Source organism: Alexandromys fortis, unplaced genomic scaffold (assembly GCF_014885135.2).
Source record: "Alexandromys fortis isolate MF-2015 unplaced genomic scaffold, M_Fortis_MF-2015_v1.1 scaffold_10, whole genome shotgun sequence".
Taxonomy (NCBI): Eukaryota; Metazoa; Chordata; class Mammalia; order Rodentia; family Cricetidae; genus Alexandromys; species Alexandromys fortis.
This window is the reverse complement of record NW_026067895.1, coordinates 16664895-16683945: the sequence shown is the minus strand read 5'-3', so window position 1 is coordinate 16683945 and position 19051 is coordinate 16664895. Positions and strand designations below refer to the sequence as shown.

Sequence of the window (19051 nt, the reverse complement as noted above, 5' to 3'; positions counted from 1 at the left end):
CACTGCGGGCAGAGCAATAGGCAAGCCCATCGCACTGGCACTTGGGGCTCCATGCCCATTGTCTGACTTGACATTAGAGGACGGTTGAGGTTGTTTTGATGCAAATCCCAGCTGCAGAGGAAACCAGGAAACCACCGGCACCAGGAAAAATTCAAGAATAGCAAGGAAACAAAACCAAATAAACCCGGGTGTGTTTCACAGGGGAATCGTGAATTCTGGGTCAGCCTGGGCTTTGCCGTGAGACCCTGTCTCACTAACCGAAAACAGTGCAAGCAAGCAGTAGCAAATAGAAATCGTCAGGAGAAAGCCAGGCAGGCCTCCAGCTCCGTGTTCTTCCGAGCTACTGCTAGGGTTGACCTTTGCCTGTCCGTGTGAGCAGAAAATTACACGTGTGTCTCTCTACATGTGTTTGTCTCACAGTCCAAATAAGCATGCTGTTGTTTCTGGGAGCTTTCCTTTACAGAAAACCTGTTTACGTGGTGAACCTGGGTTTCCCTTTCTGAAGCCTGGCTGTCTCATCTGTCTATCTCGGGTAAGAACTCAGACAGGGGGTGGCAGGAGTTAAGGCCTAAGTTTGTCACTAACCTCTAGCTTTGGAACATGTGGATGGAAAAAGACAAGAAAGGGGACATTCACTGGGTCATCTCCATGACAGCGAGTTGTTTCTACAGGCAGAAGACAACCCTTAGCCGAGGTAAATTTCTAAGGGTCCTTCTCACACAGATCCTGTTTGTCAATGGAATAGTCCCCCAGAATGTCAAGACATCAGAGAACTAGCTCTAAACATCCGTAACCCGACAGACTGCCAAATATTCACTGTGGAAGTAGGAAAAGCCCTTTTATCGTGGCAGGAAATGCGTGTAGGGGCGACTGTGAGCAGTTCCTTAGGGTCGGAAGAAGGAGTCACGGTCCACTTGTCTATCTTGTGCTGCCAAAGGATGGTAACTGGTAACTGGTAACTCCCCACAGCCCACCAGACTCCGGTGCTCTGGATAGGAGAGCGATGACTGACAGCCCGGCATCTACACAGCTCTTCACTCCCTTTAGGTCACAAAAACACCTACTAGGTGTGACACGTCACACTGTGCTCCTTGAAATCATGTCACACATCGATTTTTTTTTCTTAAAAAAGGTACCCGGAAAAATGTGTGTGAGTGTGTGTATGTGCATGTGGTGTGCGTGTGTGTGTGTGTGTGGTATATATGTGGTGTGTGTGGTGTGTGTGTGTGTCTGTATCTGTGTGTGTACCTACCTGTTAGCCACACGGTGCATCCTCGGAATCCTCCCTTGGTGCCAACCACCTGTCCTCTTTTGTTCCTGCTCACATGATGGGCCTGGTAGACCACGTTGGTGGATTTCTGCTGGTCCTACAAAAGAAGATTAGATTGAACATAATACTTGATTAATAATTATTAATTAATTATAATATTATTATTTAATGCATATCCTTTACATGGAGCATATGTATTCATTTTAACTTTAAATTGCCAAGTTGAGGTATATAACAATTTCTATGAAAAAGTCCCGCCCTCATCCTCCCACTGTTTTAACTTTTTTTTCATTCCACTCATTTATCTATATATAAGCCAAGAGAATTTTTTCCCCACAGAATAATTTTGAATTAATAAAGTAATATCACATTGACTCATAGAATACAATCTGCTACATAACTAATAGAACTGCTAGAACTGGTAAATAGAGTAGCAGTCATTTATTGTACTAGTTTAGAGACAAACTCTGCTTTTAGAACTACCTTCACGCTATTTTCAGAGTACTCAAGTTAGACAATGACTGTGTCATAGCTCTGATTCCATGGTGTTAAAATTGGGTACTATCATAGGAGGTAGAGGGCAGTTAAAATTTGGAACCTACTGCAGGGGGCAGAGGGCAGTTAAAATTGGGAACCCACTACAGAGGGCAGAGGGCAGTTAAAATTGGGAACATACTACACAAAAGCACAATTTGGGGTGGAGGGCAGTTAAAATTGGGTACTTTTTACAGGAGGCGGAGGGAAATGTCTGCTTCTATAAATGCATGTTCTCCCCACATCCAGTGGACTTCAACACAGAACAACCAAATGCTTCTGCAGTAAGGTTAATTCTCGTGAGGGCTGTTTGACCCATCCTGACTCTGGTCAAAGCCAAGGCCGGATGTGGTAGCTCACATCTCTTATCCCTGTACTTGGGAGGCTGAGGCAGGAGGATTGCCTGGAATCCGAGGCCAGCCTGGGCTGCAGAATGAGTTTTCCATCACCCTGTGAAATATTGTAAAAAGAAAAGAAAGCAAACCACCATGGCTCCTCTCTACCTAGCCGGCAGTGAGCTGGTAAGAGTTTAGCTTTTAAGCACAGTGGCCACTGCCTCCAAAGAACTAAACTCTGCTCCTTCTACTTTCCTAGGGTCAGCTTGTGAACAATGTAACCTCTCAAGTCCCCAAGAGAAATTCAAATAAAACAGTTATGGGGCATGGAGGCCAATTCACACAGACACACCTGCGTTTGTATCATAGTAACATCAGCCTAGCTGGGCAACAGACTAGGAGGCCTTCATATAAATTCTGGCCGGAAGGTAAAATGTCTAACGGATAGTAAAAGGTTAAAGGATACAGTAAGCACAATTTGGGGTGGACATTTACACAATATAATCTGTTATTCAGGAGAGAAAGAAACTATAGACAAGTCAACAGATTTATGACTACCCATATTTTTCTGTGATCAGTAATTTCTGAATTGTAAAAATTTCTCCTTCCTTCCTTCCTTCCTTCCTTCCTTCCTTCCTTCCTTTCTTTCTTTTTCTTTCTTTCTTTCTCCTTCCTTCCTTTCTTTTTCTTTCTTTCTGTCCCTGTCTCTTTCTTTGTGTCTCTCTCATGTCTCTTTTTGTGTGTCTGTCTCTCTCTGCCTCTCCCTCTCCCTCTGTCTATCTTTCAGTGTGTGTATGTGTGTATGTGAGTGTGTGAATGTGTGTGTGTTGTGTGCATGGGTGAAAGCCGGAGATCAGTGTTGGGTATCTTCTTATCATTCTCCGTCCCTCTCTTATTTTTTGAGATAAGAGCTCCCATTGAGCTTGGAGCTCAGGAGTCAGAAAACCCTGTCTCAAAAACAAAACAAAACAAAAAACAGAAGTATGGGTTAAGCTGTAAGAGCTAGATAGTAATAAGCCTAAACTACTGTTATTGGCTGAGCACTTATAATTAATAGGGAGCCAGCAGTTCCTATGCAAAACTCTGCCTACAGATTGTTTTCCTCTAGCAAGTGTCAATAAGCAATAGCCCCTCAGTTAGGGGTTGGGCCCTACTAGCCTTTCTTCCTACTGCCCCAATCTTGACTGTCTTCATTTTATGCAGGTAACAAGAGCTGCCGTGAATTCATGAGTGCAATAGCTGTGTCCAGAAGACATTCTCTTCCCTCCAAACTCTCCAGATTTTCCATTCTTTCTGTCTCCTTTTCAGTAATGTTCCCTGAGCTTTGGCAAAGGGCACCCAGCTTTCCATGTTTCTGCTGGGGATTCCAATGCTGGTCCTCAAATTTGCACGCCAAACACTTTACCCACTGAGTCATTTTTTTTTCCTGTTTCTCTATGAGCTAATGTACATTTATACCCGCTAGACTAAAGAAAGCATCAACATTCTTTGAACAAGTCCTAGCAGCTCGTAGAAAACTCTGGGCTACATGGGTTGGGGAACAGAGCAAGTCAGTCCATCTCTTTTCCATATCTCCTTTAGACACTAAAAACTCAAGGGGGCTCTAGCTAGAGCTGTCTGCGGGTTGACGCGGGCAGGGAAGCGCGTATGTTCTGTCAGTGCCAAAAAGCCATCCATATGTGGGTGCTGCTGGCTAGTATTCACTGTAGACCCCCATGAGAGGCCACGCTCATTGGATTAGAATCAGTCCCTGCAAAAACTAGAGGGAAGCAGGAACCTCTAAGACACTTGGAGGGATCAGGAATGGCAGGACACCCCAAGGGGAGCCAGCCTGCTAGTACGGCAGAGCCCCCTTCCGTGGGGCAATTGTCAGAAACAAGCATAACAATGTGTCTGAGGGGTCCAAGAAGAATGTGGCCCAAGGTCCACAGTGAGAGAGGATATCAGCCAGGTTAACTACCTAAGTCTTCAAAAGTGGATATTCTGATGCCCTATCAGACAAATCTAGTCAGAACCCGGAGGCGGTAAACACTCTCAGCGTACTAGATGGGGTTGCACTAGAGGGCCTATTGGTCCCTTTATAATTCAGGGAGAGCATTTGCATCTCCTTACTCCATCTTAATTCCATCCATAATGCTATGTCATTAAACTAAGATGACCGCGTCTAAATTATCAGGACTAAAAGACAGTTAGTTCTTCTATTCCTTCATTGGTTCTTTCAGTAAGTGTTTACTCAGTTCCTACTCTGTGCTAGGACAATCCTAGGCGCCAAGTCTGTGAAATCCTTCGCATCATTTTGGGTAGAAAGACAGGTAAGAAAATGAAGCATTTCCATTCTCCTAAGGAGAGAAGAGAGCCCACACATACACACACACATGCCACCCCCAGTGTGCATACATATAATGTATACTATTATAAAGGTATATAAAAGAGAATCTGCAAGTAGATAAGAAAAAGAACCCAGTATTAAAACGGTACCAGTGGTTTGAAGAATCACATTACAGATTCATCATGAAGTGTGCAAATTCAAGTTACCAAAACAAGATACCAATGCCATCTAATGGCAGCTAAGGTATACCTCCTATATTAGTTGTGTGTGTGTGTGTGTGTGTAAGGAACAACTGCTTTAAAAATTGTTTACCCACACTATGGCCTTTTATTCAAGAGAAATGTAGACATGCATCCTCAAAAAGACTTCGGCATGAATATTCTTAACAACTATATTTGTCTAAAACTGAAATAATTGCCATCAGTTTAAACCAAAATAAGAAAAGGTGCATGTCCCTGAAATAAAAGCAAAGCTCAAAACTGTAGAAGGGTTACAAAATGGGACACTATTCAGAAAACAAAATGAATGGATGCTGATATGGGAAACATGGATGGGATGAATGGGAGGCCGTCTGTCAACTCCAGGAAGGCAATGGAAAAAATGTCTGTGTGATCCCATTTATAGGAAGTCCCAAAATAGGAGCAACAAAGCAACCAGTGTGCACGAATCCCAAAGTTTACTTTGTCTCTTTCTGGCTGTGTTTTTTCTGCACGTGTGCAGAAACCCAGAATAAACTCAGGCTCTGTTAATCTTCTGTGAGTACTTTGACACCCCCCAAAGTTTGTCACTTAAAACAAGTTAAACAATCTTCCAGCAGGAGCTGCACTAACGTGGTCACTATGGTTACTTATTTACTGCCCTTGTTTATTTAACTAACGGTGGTGGAACTTGAAATCAGGGCCTCACACATGCTAGCTAAGAACCCTGCAATCCAGCCGATATTTCCAGTCCTTTGGAAAGTTTGAAGCTTGCTGAGCAGTCTGAGGTGGCTTAGAATTTGTTATTCTCTTCCCAGGTAGCTGGGATTACCGGCATGTGCCACCATCACACACCTGGCTTTTGAAAGTTTCATCCTTAAAAACAAAAACAAAAAACAAAAACAAAAAAACCAAATTTCATAGGGCCACTATACATAGCTCCTCCCCACCCCCACAGCCTCAGTGCTGAGCTAGGTTGAGCAGCACAGGCCCAAGAAGGCACAGGCTTTGCTGGAGCTGGTTCCCATCTGACAGGCTCCAGGCCAGCCCTGTGACCCTTGCCGTTCCATTGGTCACACCTGGGTGATGAAAGGGCCCTGGACAGACAATCGCCTCAGCCAGTATACTTTCTTCAGGGAGAAATTCACACATCATATTGGGGGTAGGGATAATTCTCCACCCTAGAACATCTTAATTCTTCTGTAGGAATGTCTCATGCAGATCTTCCACGCTTGGGTTTTAAACATTCCCAAACACTCACTAGCACTGCAAATCACGCTTCTGCTCTCTTTTCCCTCTCAGAACTCTGGCTCAACATAAACCTTGCGGCATTTGTGTTAGAGTAAGCCGAAACAGACATCCTTGTCTGCTTTGGCCTTCACTCATCCTTTCTAGATTATTTTGGTACCTTACAACTCCGATTTATATTCCAGTCCAAATCGGTCAGATCTGCCAAAGCCTGTGCTACCTTGTAAAGATCTCATCTGACCATGTGACATAGCAGAGCCACTGAAGTTCCCCAACGGTCCTGAGGCTGCTGATGAATCAACTTCCCTTTCAACTATTTGTGCGCATGTGAAGTTGCTGGACTCAGAGAACTGGGCAACAGAAGTCAATCACTCATCTCATTCACTCATGCTTGGGCTTTGTCTATTGTGGCAGTTCTCAACCCGTGGGTCGCAACTCCTTTGGCAAAGCCCTGTCTCCAAAAATATTTACATTGGGCTGGAGAAATGGCTCAGTGGTTAAGAGCACTGCCTGCTCTTCCAGAGGTCCTGAGTTCAATTCCCGGCAACCACATGGTGGCTCACAACCATCTGTAAAGAGGTCTGGTGCCCTCTTCTGGCCAGCAGACATGCACACAGACAGAATATTGTATACATAATAAATAAATAAATATTTAAAAAAATATTTACATTATGATTCATACCAGGAGCAAAATTATAGTTGTGAAGTAGCAATGAAAATAATTTTATGGCCGGGGGGGGGGGGTCACCACAACACGAGGAAGTGCGTTAAAGGATCGAAGCGTCAGGAAGGTTGCACCACGGAGACAATAGAATCTATTGTTTCCCAGCCCCCCATGTTTGTAGGAAACTCAGCGGTGATAACCAAGTGTTCCTAATGATTCATTTGAGCCAGTCTATCAGGGGCTGACTTCCCCCCCAGCACCTCCGGTTTTACAGCCTTCGTCTCAGGGAGACATGGGTAATTGCCTTACTCAGTTTCTGTTTTCACAGCACTCGGAGCCCATCTGCCAGTCTGCAGCCATCTGACCGCTCCACAAGGAAGGCAGTGAGAGGCTCTGTCCTAGTCCGGTGTTTCAGATGCTGCAGGCTTTCCTCCTAATCACCACAGGTTCCTGGACTGGGCCATTACTTAGGCAACCAGCTGTGTACCTAGTCATGGGTTTTCCCTCCGTCTGTATTAAAGTCAGAGCTGAGGAGCACCTACTATCATTTCTACCAGTCTCTGTCTCCTCAGTATCTAATTCTTTCCATGGAGCCCAAGCTTCAGGATCCCAGAAAAGGCCCTTTAGTACAGATAATATTTGATTTCTGTTGTTTACAAACCACCCAACCTCTTCTTTATCGCAGGACTTCCTTCATCCTGCTTTCTACGGAACTTTCAAAGGACGCTCAATGATCTCACCTGTTCCCAAGACTTTGTCTACCACCAGGATGCTAGAAATCCAAAATCTGTATCTTTAGATACCCAAATCCCTCGTATGATGATCCTCTCCACCGAAAGAGCGCTATCAAGATGGAATTCATCCTCTTGCCTTGGCCCCTCACCCACTTCCGGTCTTCTTCTCGCCTTGGCGATAACTCACACCGCTGCCTGTCATCTGAGGACTCATCCTCACACGCTTCGCTCTACTTGCAAAAGGTGTCAACTTCTCTCGAATTCCTCTCACCAAATTCAGTCAGTTATTCTCAGCCCACCATGCCCCCTATTAGCCGGTTTTCCCCGGAGCCTTCCTGACATCTTTCAAGGGGGATTCTGCGTCTGTCTCTAATCAGTACCTTTCCGGGCAAAGTAAGTTTCCCTTGCTTCAAATCCTACAGTAGACCATGCAGCCTTCAGGGTAATGTCTGTGGACTTCGCGTTAGACGCAAGCCACCGCTTTCAGCCTCTCCCATTGTCCCGCTCCTAGGTCTGTTTGTTTTATTAAGCACCCAGGCTTATATCAAACTGGTACTAATCCTACTTCAGCCTCCCAGTACTGGGTTATGGGTATGGCACCGTGCTAAGCCCTTCTGTTGACAATCACATGAACCCCATTCTTTTTTCTAGAACAGGATATTCCCTCTGAAGCTTCTAAACCTTGGCCAGAATTCTCCTTGCTCCGAAAGCCCTCTTTCTCAGCTCATTTGTTTACTCTTTTACTAAGTAAACATGCGGGCTTACAAGTTGCAGCCAGGCTTAGGTTACCCTTCCCACCCACAGACTCCTCTTACCCTAGGGGGATCCTGTTTGGCCTCATAGTTGATTTCTCTACCTTACCTAGTCTCGACTTGTGGAGAATACAGATTCCTAGGGCCCTCACTAAGAAATTCTAACTCAGCTGGTGAGAAGTAAAATCCAATGACTGCAGGAGGGTCATTGGACCCTAAACGACAGTGTCAACGACAAAATGTCTCAGACAATCTCACTGCTCCGGCAGCTCTAGGAAAGGCTAGCAAAGAACTGTGGCTTTGAGCTTCAGAAAGGAGCCCAGACACTTGTCCCCTCAGAACACCTCTGTATTTTTCCATCATACCAGTGGTAAAGACTCAGCAAATACTGTAGAGTCTATAGTGACTGAAAACACCAAACACCTAGTTAAAGTTGCCAATTAAAAAAAAAAAACAAAAAAACAACAATATAATATGTTCACTGTGCTCTTCGGACATACTTGACTCTAATAAAACTGTTAATCTATCTGGAACTTAAATTTATCTAGACATTCCTGTATCTTATCAGCATCTCAGTAAGGGTTAAGCTCTCAGAGAATAAGGCCCGGTCTTGCAGTGTATCACAAACACACAGCATCTGAACACTGTAGATGTTTCCTCTCTGCCTTGGTCACCTGTGTTCTTCTGTCACTGAGAAAATCCTCTCTTTAGGAACTTATTTCAAAGGAATGTCTTTCTCCTCAGATGTTCATTTGTTCTTGGTTCCAATCTTTTCAGTGCTAAAAAAAAAAAAAAAAAAAAAAAAACAAAAAACAAAACCCAAAGCACCAGCACTGTGGGAGAGCAATCTATCTGGTCCTTAGAGCTCACTCTTCTACAGTTCATTTGGAAACTGCAGACATATCTCTTTCGGAGTCTGGATGCAAGATATCTGATGTTGAGCATATTCAGCTTCTATACACGGCCTGAAAATTAGCTGCGGACTGGCTGGCTGGCCAGGAGGGGAATGAATGGGCTGTGGAATCTGGGAAGGTGTGAGCTGGGTGTGAATGGGACTGCAGGAAAGAGAATGCAACCTTACTCTGCAGAACCACGGAGCTCAGACTCTCTACCAAGGCAGCCTCCCCCTCTACCAGCCAATGAGTAAAGGTTCCCCCACCCCCATGCTGCTTTTGGAAATCTGCCATGCCCCTTCTGGCTGGCACAACTCACAGATTCTAGAGTCGGGAGGAGTGTGTGAAAGGCAAGAACAACGTTCTACAGAGGGTGGCCTGCACATTTTTAATAGACTGCTCGGAGAAAAGCAATCTGTACATGTATATCCAATCAGCTGTGCCATTAATTTTTCCCCACCATCTAGACTGGAAAGTCTCAACAATTACTCCGTATTTTTCTAGATGAGGAAGCAAGGACCAGGAAGCCTTCTGGGCTAGCAAGCATGTCGCTTCTGACAGGAGGAGGCATTGGGGCTGTCTCATGCACTCTTGCCATAGCACCAAGCCAATGGGACAGGAGTAAGACCGGCACACTTCTGGTCTGTCCCGAAATGTTCGGAAATGCCCAGGGAACGATGCATGAGCAGAGGGCCTCATAGCAGACAGCAAAGGTAATAGAGAATGGTGACGCCTTCCTACCCCTTCATTTCTATCCCAGAGACTTCTTGGCACTTGCTGTGTTACCCGTAGTACCTGCCTGAATGTGTCTCCGGGTCCACTGGCAAGGAACACGCTTTTGTGAAGAATTTATAAATAAAGCTAAGCACAACAAATTATGGCTCGGCATTTCTTTCCCCGTAAACATTAAAATGAAAGCACTACACATGTGTCAAGGGGATTCCTCAATCAAGAAAGCAAAAGCGAAACAAAGCAAAATGTCTTTAGATTTCTTCACTCTCGGTGTGGTAAAAAATGGAACCAACATAGAGGAAGCCAAAAGATGCCACAGCCTAAAGACAAGCCAACCTCCGGTCAGGAGCCAATTCAACTTTTACATATGGTTTGGAAATGGGAAGCCATGCCCGAGCCTGCAAAGGATTTCTCGGGATTCAGATGTACTAGTTAAACATATGGGGACATTGGGAGCCCTTCCCCAAACAGAAAACCTGACTCTGGGACAAAGCTTTAGTGCCAAGGCTAGAGACGAGACTGTGGTAGCCAGATTTATCTCTCATTCAGCTCCCAAATCCTCACACTTGAATCCTTGACACAGATCGGAGGGAGAAATTGGAGCATGGTGGCTCATGCCTGTAAGCTTAACACCCAGGAGGCTGAGACTGAAAGGTTGCTATGGGTTTGAGGCCAATTTGGTTTACAGCGTGAGACTTGGATTTGGATCTTTCCAAAATGAACCTCCCAAATCAGTACAAAGAAACAGACAAGAAGGATGGAATAACAACAGCAAGAAGCCAACTGTCAATCAACAGGAAGCGGAGGAAATAAATCATGGTGTCTATACAATGCACAACAGTGAAAATAGACAAGAGACATAACTGTTAAGGACAGATCTTTCAAGTGCGTTGCTACAAGACGACAGTCACAGAACACTGTAAGACGCCATTTATCCACACCTACACAGCAATGACAATAAACAAGGGACAGAACTGTTAAGGACGGATCTCACAGATATGCCACTCACTACAAGAGGATAGTCACAGGGAGATTCTGTTTATCTTCACCCCATAAACAGGCTAAGCAAATAATCCGTAGAATTCCAACCGCGGCAGACTCCTCAGTACTTGACTATTGTGAGCAAGTCACACTATGTGAATGAGACCTGTTATGGGCACATGACAGCGCTCCCTGGGGACTCTGAAGCAGTCTTATGAAGTGAGATTCCTAACTTGGAAAATGTGGCTTCCCTTTGAGACTACAGCTGAACTGATAGCATGGTGTATTGTCTACTTAAGCCACACATTTTATCACTGCATTCATATATGCAGACAGGAGGGAACTTTTTACAGTGATTATTCTCCTAGTCCACTAATTTAGCTCCTGTTAGCCCAGGGCTCTGGCTTCAGTCTTCATTGATCATGCAATCAAATCATTGGACAAATCTATTCTGCTGCATTTTGTTGACGGGTGCTGATACAATAGAGCTGTAAATAGATCAAAAAGGCTGTGTGGGCTACAGGTCAACTTTACCCTTCCCTCTAGTACCTAATAGACAAAAGCTGTTGCGTCTGAATGAATGGAAGGAGCTTGAAATGGCTTGTCATGACACCCTGGGTTTAAACCTTCACAAACCCACATCAAAGGCAAAACAAGTGCAATCCTGCAGGCGCAGGGAGCAGCCACCTTGCTCTCTCCTGTAAATTCGTACTCCAGTTCAGTGGCAGGAGCCTGGTGACAAAGTATAGTCCCTTGCACTTATAGCGAGACCACAGTATCAGAACATAGTCGTGGGCTCCGGTGGGTCTGGGTCTCGATCACATATGAGCAGCTACACACCTTGAACCACTCAGCCCTATTCCTCAGAGCCCACAGAGGAAACACAAAGGATACTGAGGAGCCCTGAGCCTCTGCTTTCAATGCTGCACGGAGAGGAGAGGCCTCCAGACACTGGCTTTAGCGGCTCAGCTCTGCTTCAGAAACTCTCAAACTGCCCGTGATTTCCTACATGCGCTTTTTTTTTTTTTTTTTTTTTTTGCCAGTCATAAAGAGAAACATCGTCACCACCCTAACCTCTAAAGTCCACACATCTATGTCTTCATTTATCTCTGTTCTGTAATGGATAAGGCATTTATTGATAGAAATATAAACCTGAATTTTGTTGAGTGGACAAGATAAAGGTAACACGTGAAAAGCATGAGACATTTATACTAACCCCGATTATTTACATAGACGTCAAGTTTTTCCTGAATGCTTGATTAGATATACATGTCATGAACACAGCAGATATAAGCTGGATAACCAAAGCCTGAAGGTTAAAATTCTATGCCAATTCTAGGTGAAGCAGGGTAGTTGGTGGCTGACTGGTATGAAATAAAGCTTTATCAGCAGCCAGAAACTTTAGAGCCAGCCCTCCCAACAGTTCCTACAGAAACTGTAGGACCATGAAGGCCCTACATTTTGAATGGCCATGAAGGACCACTTTAATTTTAAACTAAAATACAATGGGTTAGATGACTAAGATTTCAGTTTATAATTTAAATAAAAACTAACCACAGAAAATAGAGATGAGTTACACCAGCGCCTCACAGATCACTCTCTTCAGACTTTTCCCTGTGACGTTCCTGTGTTTTCTTGGCATGGAAATCAGCTGGCTTTGTCAGCCATTTAACCGTGCTCCAGAACCCTTGGTGTACTCCCCTCGTGACAGCTCCATACCGGAACAACCCAAATGTCTATCAGTTTGTAAATAGGCAAAAAAAAAAAAATTAAGTCTGACTATGCAGCTGGATCCTACTCCACCATAAGAAGGAGTGAGATGCTGTCACCCGGCTCTCTGTGATGAGCTAACGCGCTAAGGCAGACACAGAAACCACGTACTCTATCATTCCACACTAACGGGAAAGGACAATATCTGGAGATGGAAACATTGGCACTTTCCTGGGTCTTAGGGCAGGAATGGGAACAATTGCACAAGGGTCTGGGGACGTGTTGTATGACAGGCAGGCTCTGAAACCGAGGCAGTGGCCGTGCAACTCTGTGACTTTTCTAGCAGTCTTTGAACTTTTTCGTTAAAATGGAGTGAGCGTTATACCCTCTGAAGCTGTCTTTAAGAAAAGTCCCTTTGGTGCTGGGGAAAGAACTCCACTGGCAAACTGATTGCTGTACAAACACAAGGATCCAAGCTTGGATCCCCAGAACCTTCATAAAATGTCGCTTGTGGCAATACCTGTAAGGCTACTAGGTAGAGGCCAGACTGTCAGATCCTTGCTGGCTAGTTAGTGGAGCCAAGTGGGTGAACTTCAGGTTCAGTAATAGACTCAGCCTCAAACACTCAGTGCAGAGCAACTGAGGAAGACACTGGATGTGATCTCACTTTACATACATGTAAGACCACATGCACATGCATGAACATGTACACAAATGCATTGTACACACAAGTGTTGACTGTCATCTTAGGGGCTGGAAAAATGTCTCAGTAGGTAAAGTTCTTGCTATGCAAATCCAAGTCTTCTTGGGAAGACCCCAGTTTTTTTTTTTTCTCATGTAAAAGAACTCAGACATAGTGGCACATGCCTGTCGGTCCACTGCTGGGGAGACAGAGGCAGGAGCATCTCCAGGGCTTACTGGCCAGCCAGTTTATCCAAATCAGTATTCTCCAGGTTCAGGGAGAGACCCTGTCTCACATGTAGCCTTGATATGCACATGTACACACATATAGACACACAGACATGGACCCACTACACACACGGTCACATGCATGTGGGTGAGAGAGGCCCTTTCATTCTTTGATAAAGTCTGAGAGACTCTCTTCAAAATTCTTATAATCATCCGAAACTCTGAAATCCTGACTCTGCCTGAGATCATACACAACAGTTCATTTTCCTTTGAGCACTCTGTCTCACCATTACGACTCTTCTCCCTGGAAAACCTTCTGTTTTGGTACAGGGCTCTCGTGAGAATGACCCACGCTAGCCTCCGTCTGAGAATATCCCATCCTCTGCCTCCCAAGTGTTGGGATTAGAGGTGTGCATCACCGTGCTCGGTTGTCTGGTAATCGCTTTCGTTTCTGTGTAAGCATGAGTTCAAGAATTTCAAAGCCAGGTCTAGATTTCACAGTGCCCACGAGCATACAAGTTAGGTTCCAGGAAATACACAGGTAAAGGAGTAGAAAAACAGCAACGTGATGGAAAACTCCACTGCCTTGTGTCTTCATCTCAGCACCGGTTATGTTTGTGCCTGGCCATTCTAGCTTGTGTTGTAGGATAGTTAGAAGCAACCTCTTCCTTAGCCCGTTTGGGAAGATTATAAGGTCCAAACATTAGCATGCCCGCCCCCCCCCCCCCAACATGGGATGAAATCAGTCCAGCTGAGAACCAGGACTTGGAATGGACAGATTCTGACCACCCACAAGCAATATGTGTGATATAGCTGGATAGGTACAGCACGAGGCAAAAGGAGACATACATAGAAGAGTCTGCACAGTTGAATTCTGTTTAGGAGAGTTCAAAAAACGGTCATGCTGATCTGGAGGGAGGCACCAGGGAGCTAGGAAGCACTGTATTTCCCCATGTGGATGCTGGTTAGACAAGCATGCTCACTTCATGAAAATTTAGTGAGCAGTATACTTAAAGTTTACATATTTTATTCATGCATATTATTTTTAAATAAAAAGTCATAAAATCTGGGTCATTGGTGCTACAAAATCTGGGCATTTCAAGGTGACGCAGGAGGGACCTAACACCTTCTTAACAGGGTGCCAATTCATCCTTTTTTAGACCCACCATGGCTCCTACCGGTCTCTCCAAACTGTGGAACAGAAACCCCCCTGTATTCCACCCATGAATGAAAGCTTGTTCTGGCCACACACTTCGTTAGCCAGGTGCCAAAGCCAAGACTGAGCCTCCAACTGCAGTTTTCAGTTCAGACTCGCAGAGCACAGCACAGCCCTCGAATGGATTTGAGTGCGACACTGAGCGAGACGGAGAACAAACATGGGAGACACACTCCAGCGAGAGAGAATAGAATGGTGCCACTCCGCAAACCTGGGAGCCTAAAAAGGCCCTTTGGGGAGTGCCAAGGTGACCTGCTGACAGCTGCAGCTGACCACGAGAGGTCAGAAGCGATCCTGCTCACTCGCTCACGCTCCTAACCTCAGTTACTTAATCTTACAATAGTGGGCCAGATAGGAAAATGGAATTTGTGACGATGGTGACCTTTGATCCCATTTGTATTAGAAACGCAAGATCCAGGGCTAATTATCTAATCGATTACAAACAAGCGCACACCCGGTACAGCTCAGCTAAGGGTCTGAGAGCGCCGAGTTCCTTTTGGCCTCTAAGCGTCCCCCACATTTACAGCCATCTCTGTGTGTGAATGTGCTTATTTACAAAGAGGAGACGGACAGATGACTCCCACAGCTTATGGTGTCTCCCCACATCTTGTGAACGGGGCTAACTGCCACTTACTCTGTCTTTTCAGGGTTCAGGTTCAGGCTGAGGTTGTATCGAGGGCTTCTCTCCTGAAATGAGTTCACTGTTTGTTTATGCAGGCATGTGAATGCCGTGTTCATCTTGCCTCCAGGGAGGCTGCGAACAAAGAAAGGACACGTGTGTAGGTGATCACAGTGCTCGACAGGCCATGAGCAACAAAGCCTAGTGTTTCTGGCCCAGAAACCCCATGTTTTCTGCTAGCATCGAGGAGACTATGGCAAGTTCATTGGAAAAGGGGTAAAAATCTCAGCTTCCTGCCTTATTCTTGCTGAGCTAATTGCTATCTGTAGACTGAGGAAAGGGAGGAGTTTGTGCCTTCAGTTATACACTGACTGGTGACCCCATCAGTTTCCAAGGGACAGTCCCAATCCAATGGTCTCAGAAATGGCCCTGGTTACACTAAGTGGATCACAGAACAAAACCAAAAGCCATGAATCTGGGAAAGAGACAGGTAAGCAATCCAGACTGATAAAGACTGGAGAAAGAGTCAGCTTACATTATAGACATGCATAAAATTGTCATAGCACAAACCTAGTTTTAAAATAATACTGAGACCTCTCAACATTTCTGACTGTATGTATACACAATCTTTATCCTGTTCTCTCCAATTTCATTATAAATACATTATACATAAAAGTTACTTACATGTATGCGTTTCTTTTTTCTTTTCTTTTTCTGTTTGGTGACAGGGTTACTCTGCTTAACTCCTGACTATCTTGGAATCCACTCTGTAGATCACGTTGGCCTCAAACTCATAGAGATCCTCCTGCCTCTGCCTCCTGAGTGCAGGGATTAAAGAAGTGTGCCACCATTGCCCGGCCTAAGTTTCTTTTTTCTTCAATTTTTTTTTTGTTTTCTTTGAAGAAATCTACAACACCACTCTCTTTGATGGAAGTAATAATACAGTTGGTTTAATTCATATCTTTGTAGATATGTTATATGGATTTATAAATGTATTTCTTTGTCCAAATTGTTACTTGAATGTAAGTATCATTTTACATTTTACTAAATAAAGTGCTTGGAGAGCTTACAGCGTTGGTATATTATCCCATCAAGTCTCTTTTAATAATTTTAAATCAACCCATACCATGCACACATTGCCACAGTGGCACAGTATAGGGTACAATCTTCCTAGTCATTGAAGTTTACCTTGTTCCCAACACTCTGTCATTATACATATACCATCAAACAATGACAACTGTAAGACAACTTATGTGCAAGGTCTTTATCAAAAAAATGAGTGCTAGAATTTGAGTTACTACCTTAAAGAACACGCACACATTAATTGAAATTTTGACAGGCTTTGGCAAATCTCTGTGGAGCCTGCACTGAGACATCGCTCTACTCTGGGCTACACAAGATCAATGCAGAAACAAATCCAGGAGGTGGTGGCTCACACCTTTGATCCCAGTACTAGGGAGCCATACACCTTTAATCCCAATGCTAAAAGGAATATAAAATGGGAGGGGAGAGAGAGGCTTAGTTTGCTTAGGCTGCTGAGTTTGCAATTGCCCAACCTTGGTAGAGGTAAGATTTCTTTAGTGGCTTGACTGCTTTGCTTTTCTGGTTTTCAAGTTGAACCCCAATATCTGTCTTCGGGTTTTTATCATTTGTGCAGCAATCATACAGAGCAGAAAACCCACCAGTAAGAATTGGTACAAGGGACTGGAAAGACAGCACAGGGATTAGAAGTAATTGTTGTTATTCCTGACGACCTGAGTTCAATTCTTGGCTCTGACCTGAAACTCCAGTTCCAAGGAATGACTCTTCTTCTGACCTCCATTGTCTTTCTTACATAATACATACTTACATAAATAAACATAAATATTTAAAAATTTTGTTATAAACTTGATTTATCTAATCTGAGTAAGCCTAAACAACTACATCACATCCCTGCCTTTTGGTTTATTCATGCATTGAGAGTCAATTAACCTTTAAGAAGATTACAGATATATAAGATAACATATTAATTTTTAAACCTCATGGGATAAAGTTAACAACCATGATCAGTTAAAGCAATGCCAGGTATCTGTTAGTTTGGATGAAAAGGTACAAAGATTATAAATTAATTGTATTCACCTTGTCTGATTTCAGACGGTAGATATTAGGCATAAGTGAGTAATATTTCTGTCCTTGAGGTACTGACATATTTTTTTCCTTAGGAATGCCAGAAATAGGCTAACCCATAAAGGAAAGACAAGCTTGCCTCTGAAGGTTCTTCCAGTTTGGTAGATGTGCTAAGAGAATTCTTCTCGATTGATTCCCACCCTGACACGTAAGGGTCAATAGACTATTTATAATCTTACACATTATAAACAGTCACAGCCACTCGTTTATGCCACTCTTATTGTTACAGAAGAAGAGAGAAAATTTACAGACAAAGACTGCAGGACAGCAGATGTGGAAAGAGTGGGTGCCTTTTGTCCTGGTAAGGCAGGACAGGAAGGGCCGGCTTGTGAAAGTCCCAGCTGGGTGTTTAGTTTGACATCCTCTGTGAGGAATGTGGCTACTGCAGAGGTCTGCACCAGCTGGCAAATGGCCCGAGAGATTTGGGGAGAGGGAAAGAAGGTATTCTGAAGCCGAGAGAAGCCACTGACTACTGCCTAGCTGGGCCCTGGCATGCCATGGAGCTTCCCTTTTCCAGGAGGAATCAAGCCAGGCTGAACGGAGGAATTTCCTCATTAGCTTTTAAAGACAGTCGCTTGGATGCCGGGCGATGGTGGCGCACGCCTTTAATCCCAGCACTCGGGAGGCAGAGGCAGGCGGATCTCTGTGAGTTCGAGGCCAGCCTGGTCTACAGAGCTAGTGCCAGGACAGGCTCCAAAGCCACAGAGAAACCCTGTCTCGAAAAACCAAAAAAAAAAAAAAAAACCCAAAAAACAAACAAAAAAAAAAAAAAACCAAAAACAAAAGACGGTCGCTTTGCTCCAACACAGACCAGTGCTGTCAGATGCCCCAGGAATGGGATCCAAACTTGGTAGGACTGAGGAAGACAGGATATAAGCGCGGCTCTCATCCAGATCTCAGGAACGTAAGAGACACATTCAGATAACCAGCACAATGAATAGATGCAAGAAGCACAGAAGCCATCAGGTAGACGCACTTTCTAACCCTGCCCATAACACATCACACTGCACAGACAAGTACATCCCCAGTTAAACCTTGGCTTCTTTGTACATGAATGATAAATACACTCGACTGAATACAGCCACAGGATGACATGAAAGACTCTGGGTGACTGACCTGCACTAACGTTTGTATTTTTCACCAATTCCAAATCTAGGAAATACATGCATGGCATATTTCGAAAACCCAAAGACAGAAATATTTTGATTTTGCTTTTTTTAAAAAAAATAATTTATTTTTATTTTAACTTCATTTTACATGCATTGGTATGAAGGTATCATATCCCCTGGAACTGGAGTTATAGACTGATGTGTGAGGTCCTTCTGTCTGTGTTGCTTTTATTGGTTAATGAATAAAGAACTGCATTGAGCCTATGGCAGGGAAGAACAGAACTGGTTGGAGAAAGCTAGGCTGTATGCTGGGAGAAAGAAGGGCAGAGTTAGAGAGAAGACATGGAGTCTCTGGAGACAGACGCTGGGAACTTTAGCTGGTAAGCCACAGTCACGTGGCCATACACAGATTAATAGAAATGGGTTAAATTTAAATGTAAGAGTTAGCCAATAAGAAGCTTGAGCTAGTGGGCCAAGCAGTGATTGAATTAATATAGTTTCTGTGTAGTTATTTCGGGGCTAAGTGGACTGGACGGGAACGAACTAGTGGCCTCCCTTCTCTTACAACAGACCCTTGTGAGCTGCCATGTGAGTGCTGGGAATTGAACCTGGGACCTTTGGAAGAGCAGCCAGTGCTGAGTCATCTCTCCAGT

General features: G+C 44.2%; 1 protein-coding gene across 2 annotated transcripts in view; it reads right to left on the bottom strand.

The window, feature by feature from the left end:
• Nucleotides 1-19051, bottom strand: part of Papss2 (3'-phosphoadenosine 5'-phosphosulfate synthase 2) — a 63012-nt gene that overhangs the window by 28364 nt on the left and 15597 nt on the right. For both annotated transcript variants that reach the window (XM_050158757.1, XM_050158764.1), the window contains exon 2: nucleotides 1253-1367. In XM_050158757.1, coding sequence (XP_050014714.1) covers nucleotides 1253-1367 — 115 coding nt within the window. The remainder of the gene's footprint in view (nucleotides 1-1252; nucleotides 1368-19051) is intronic.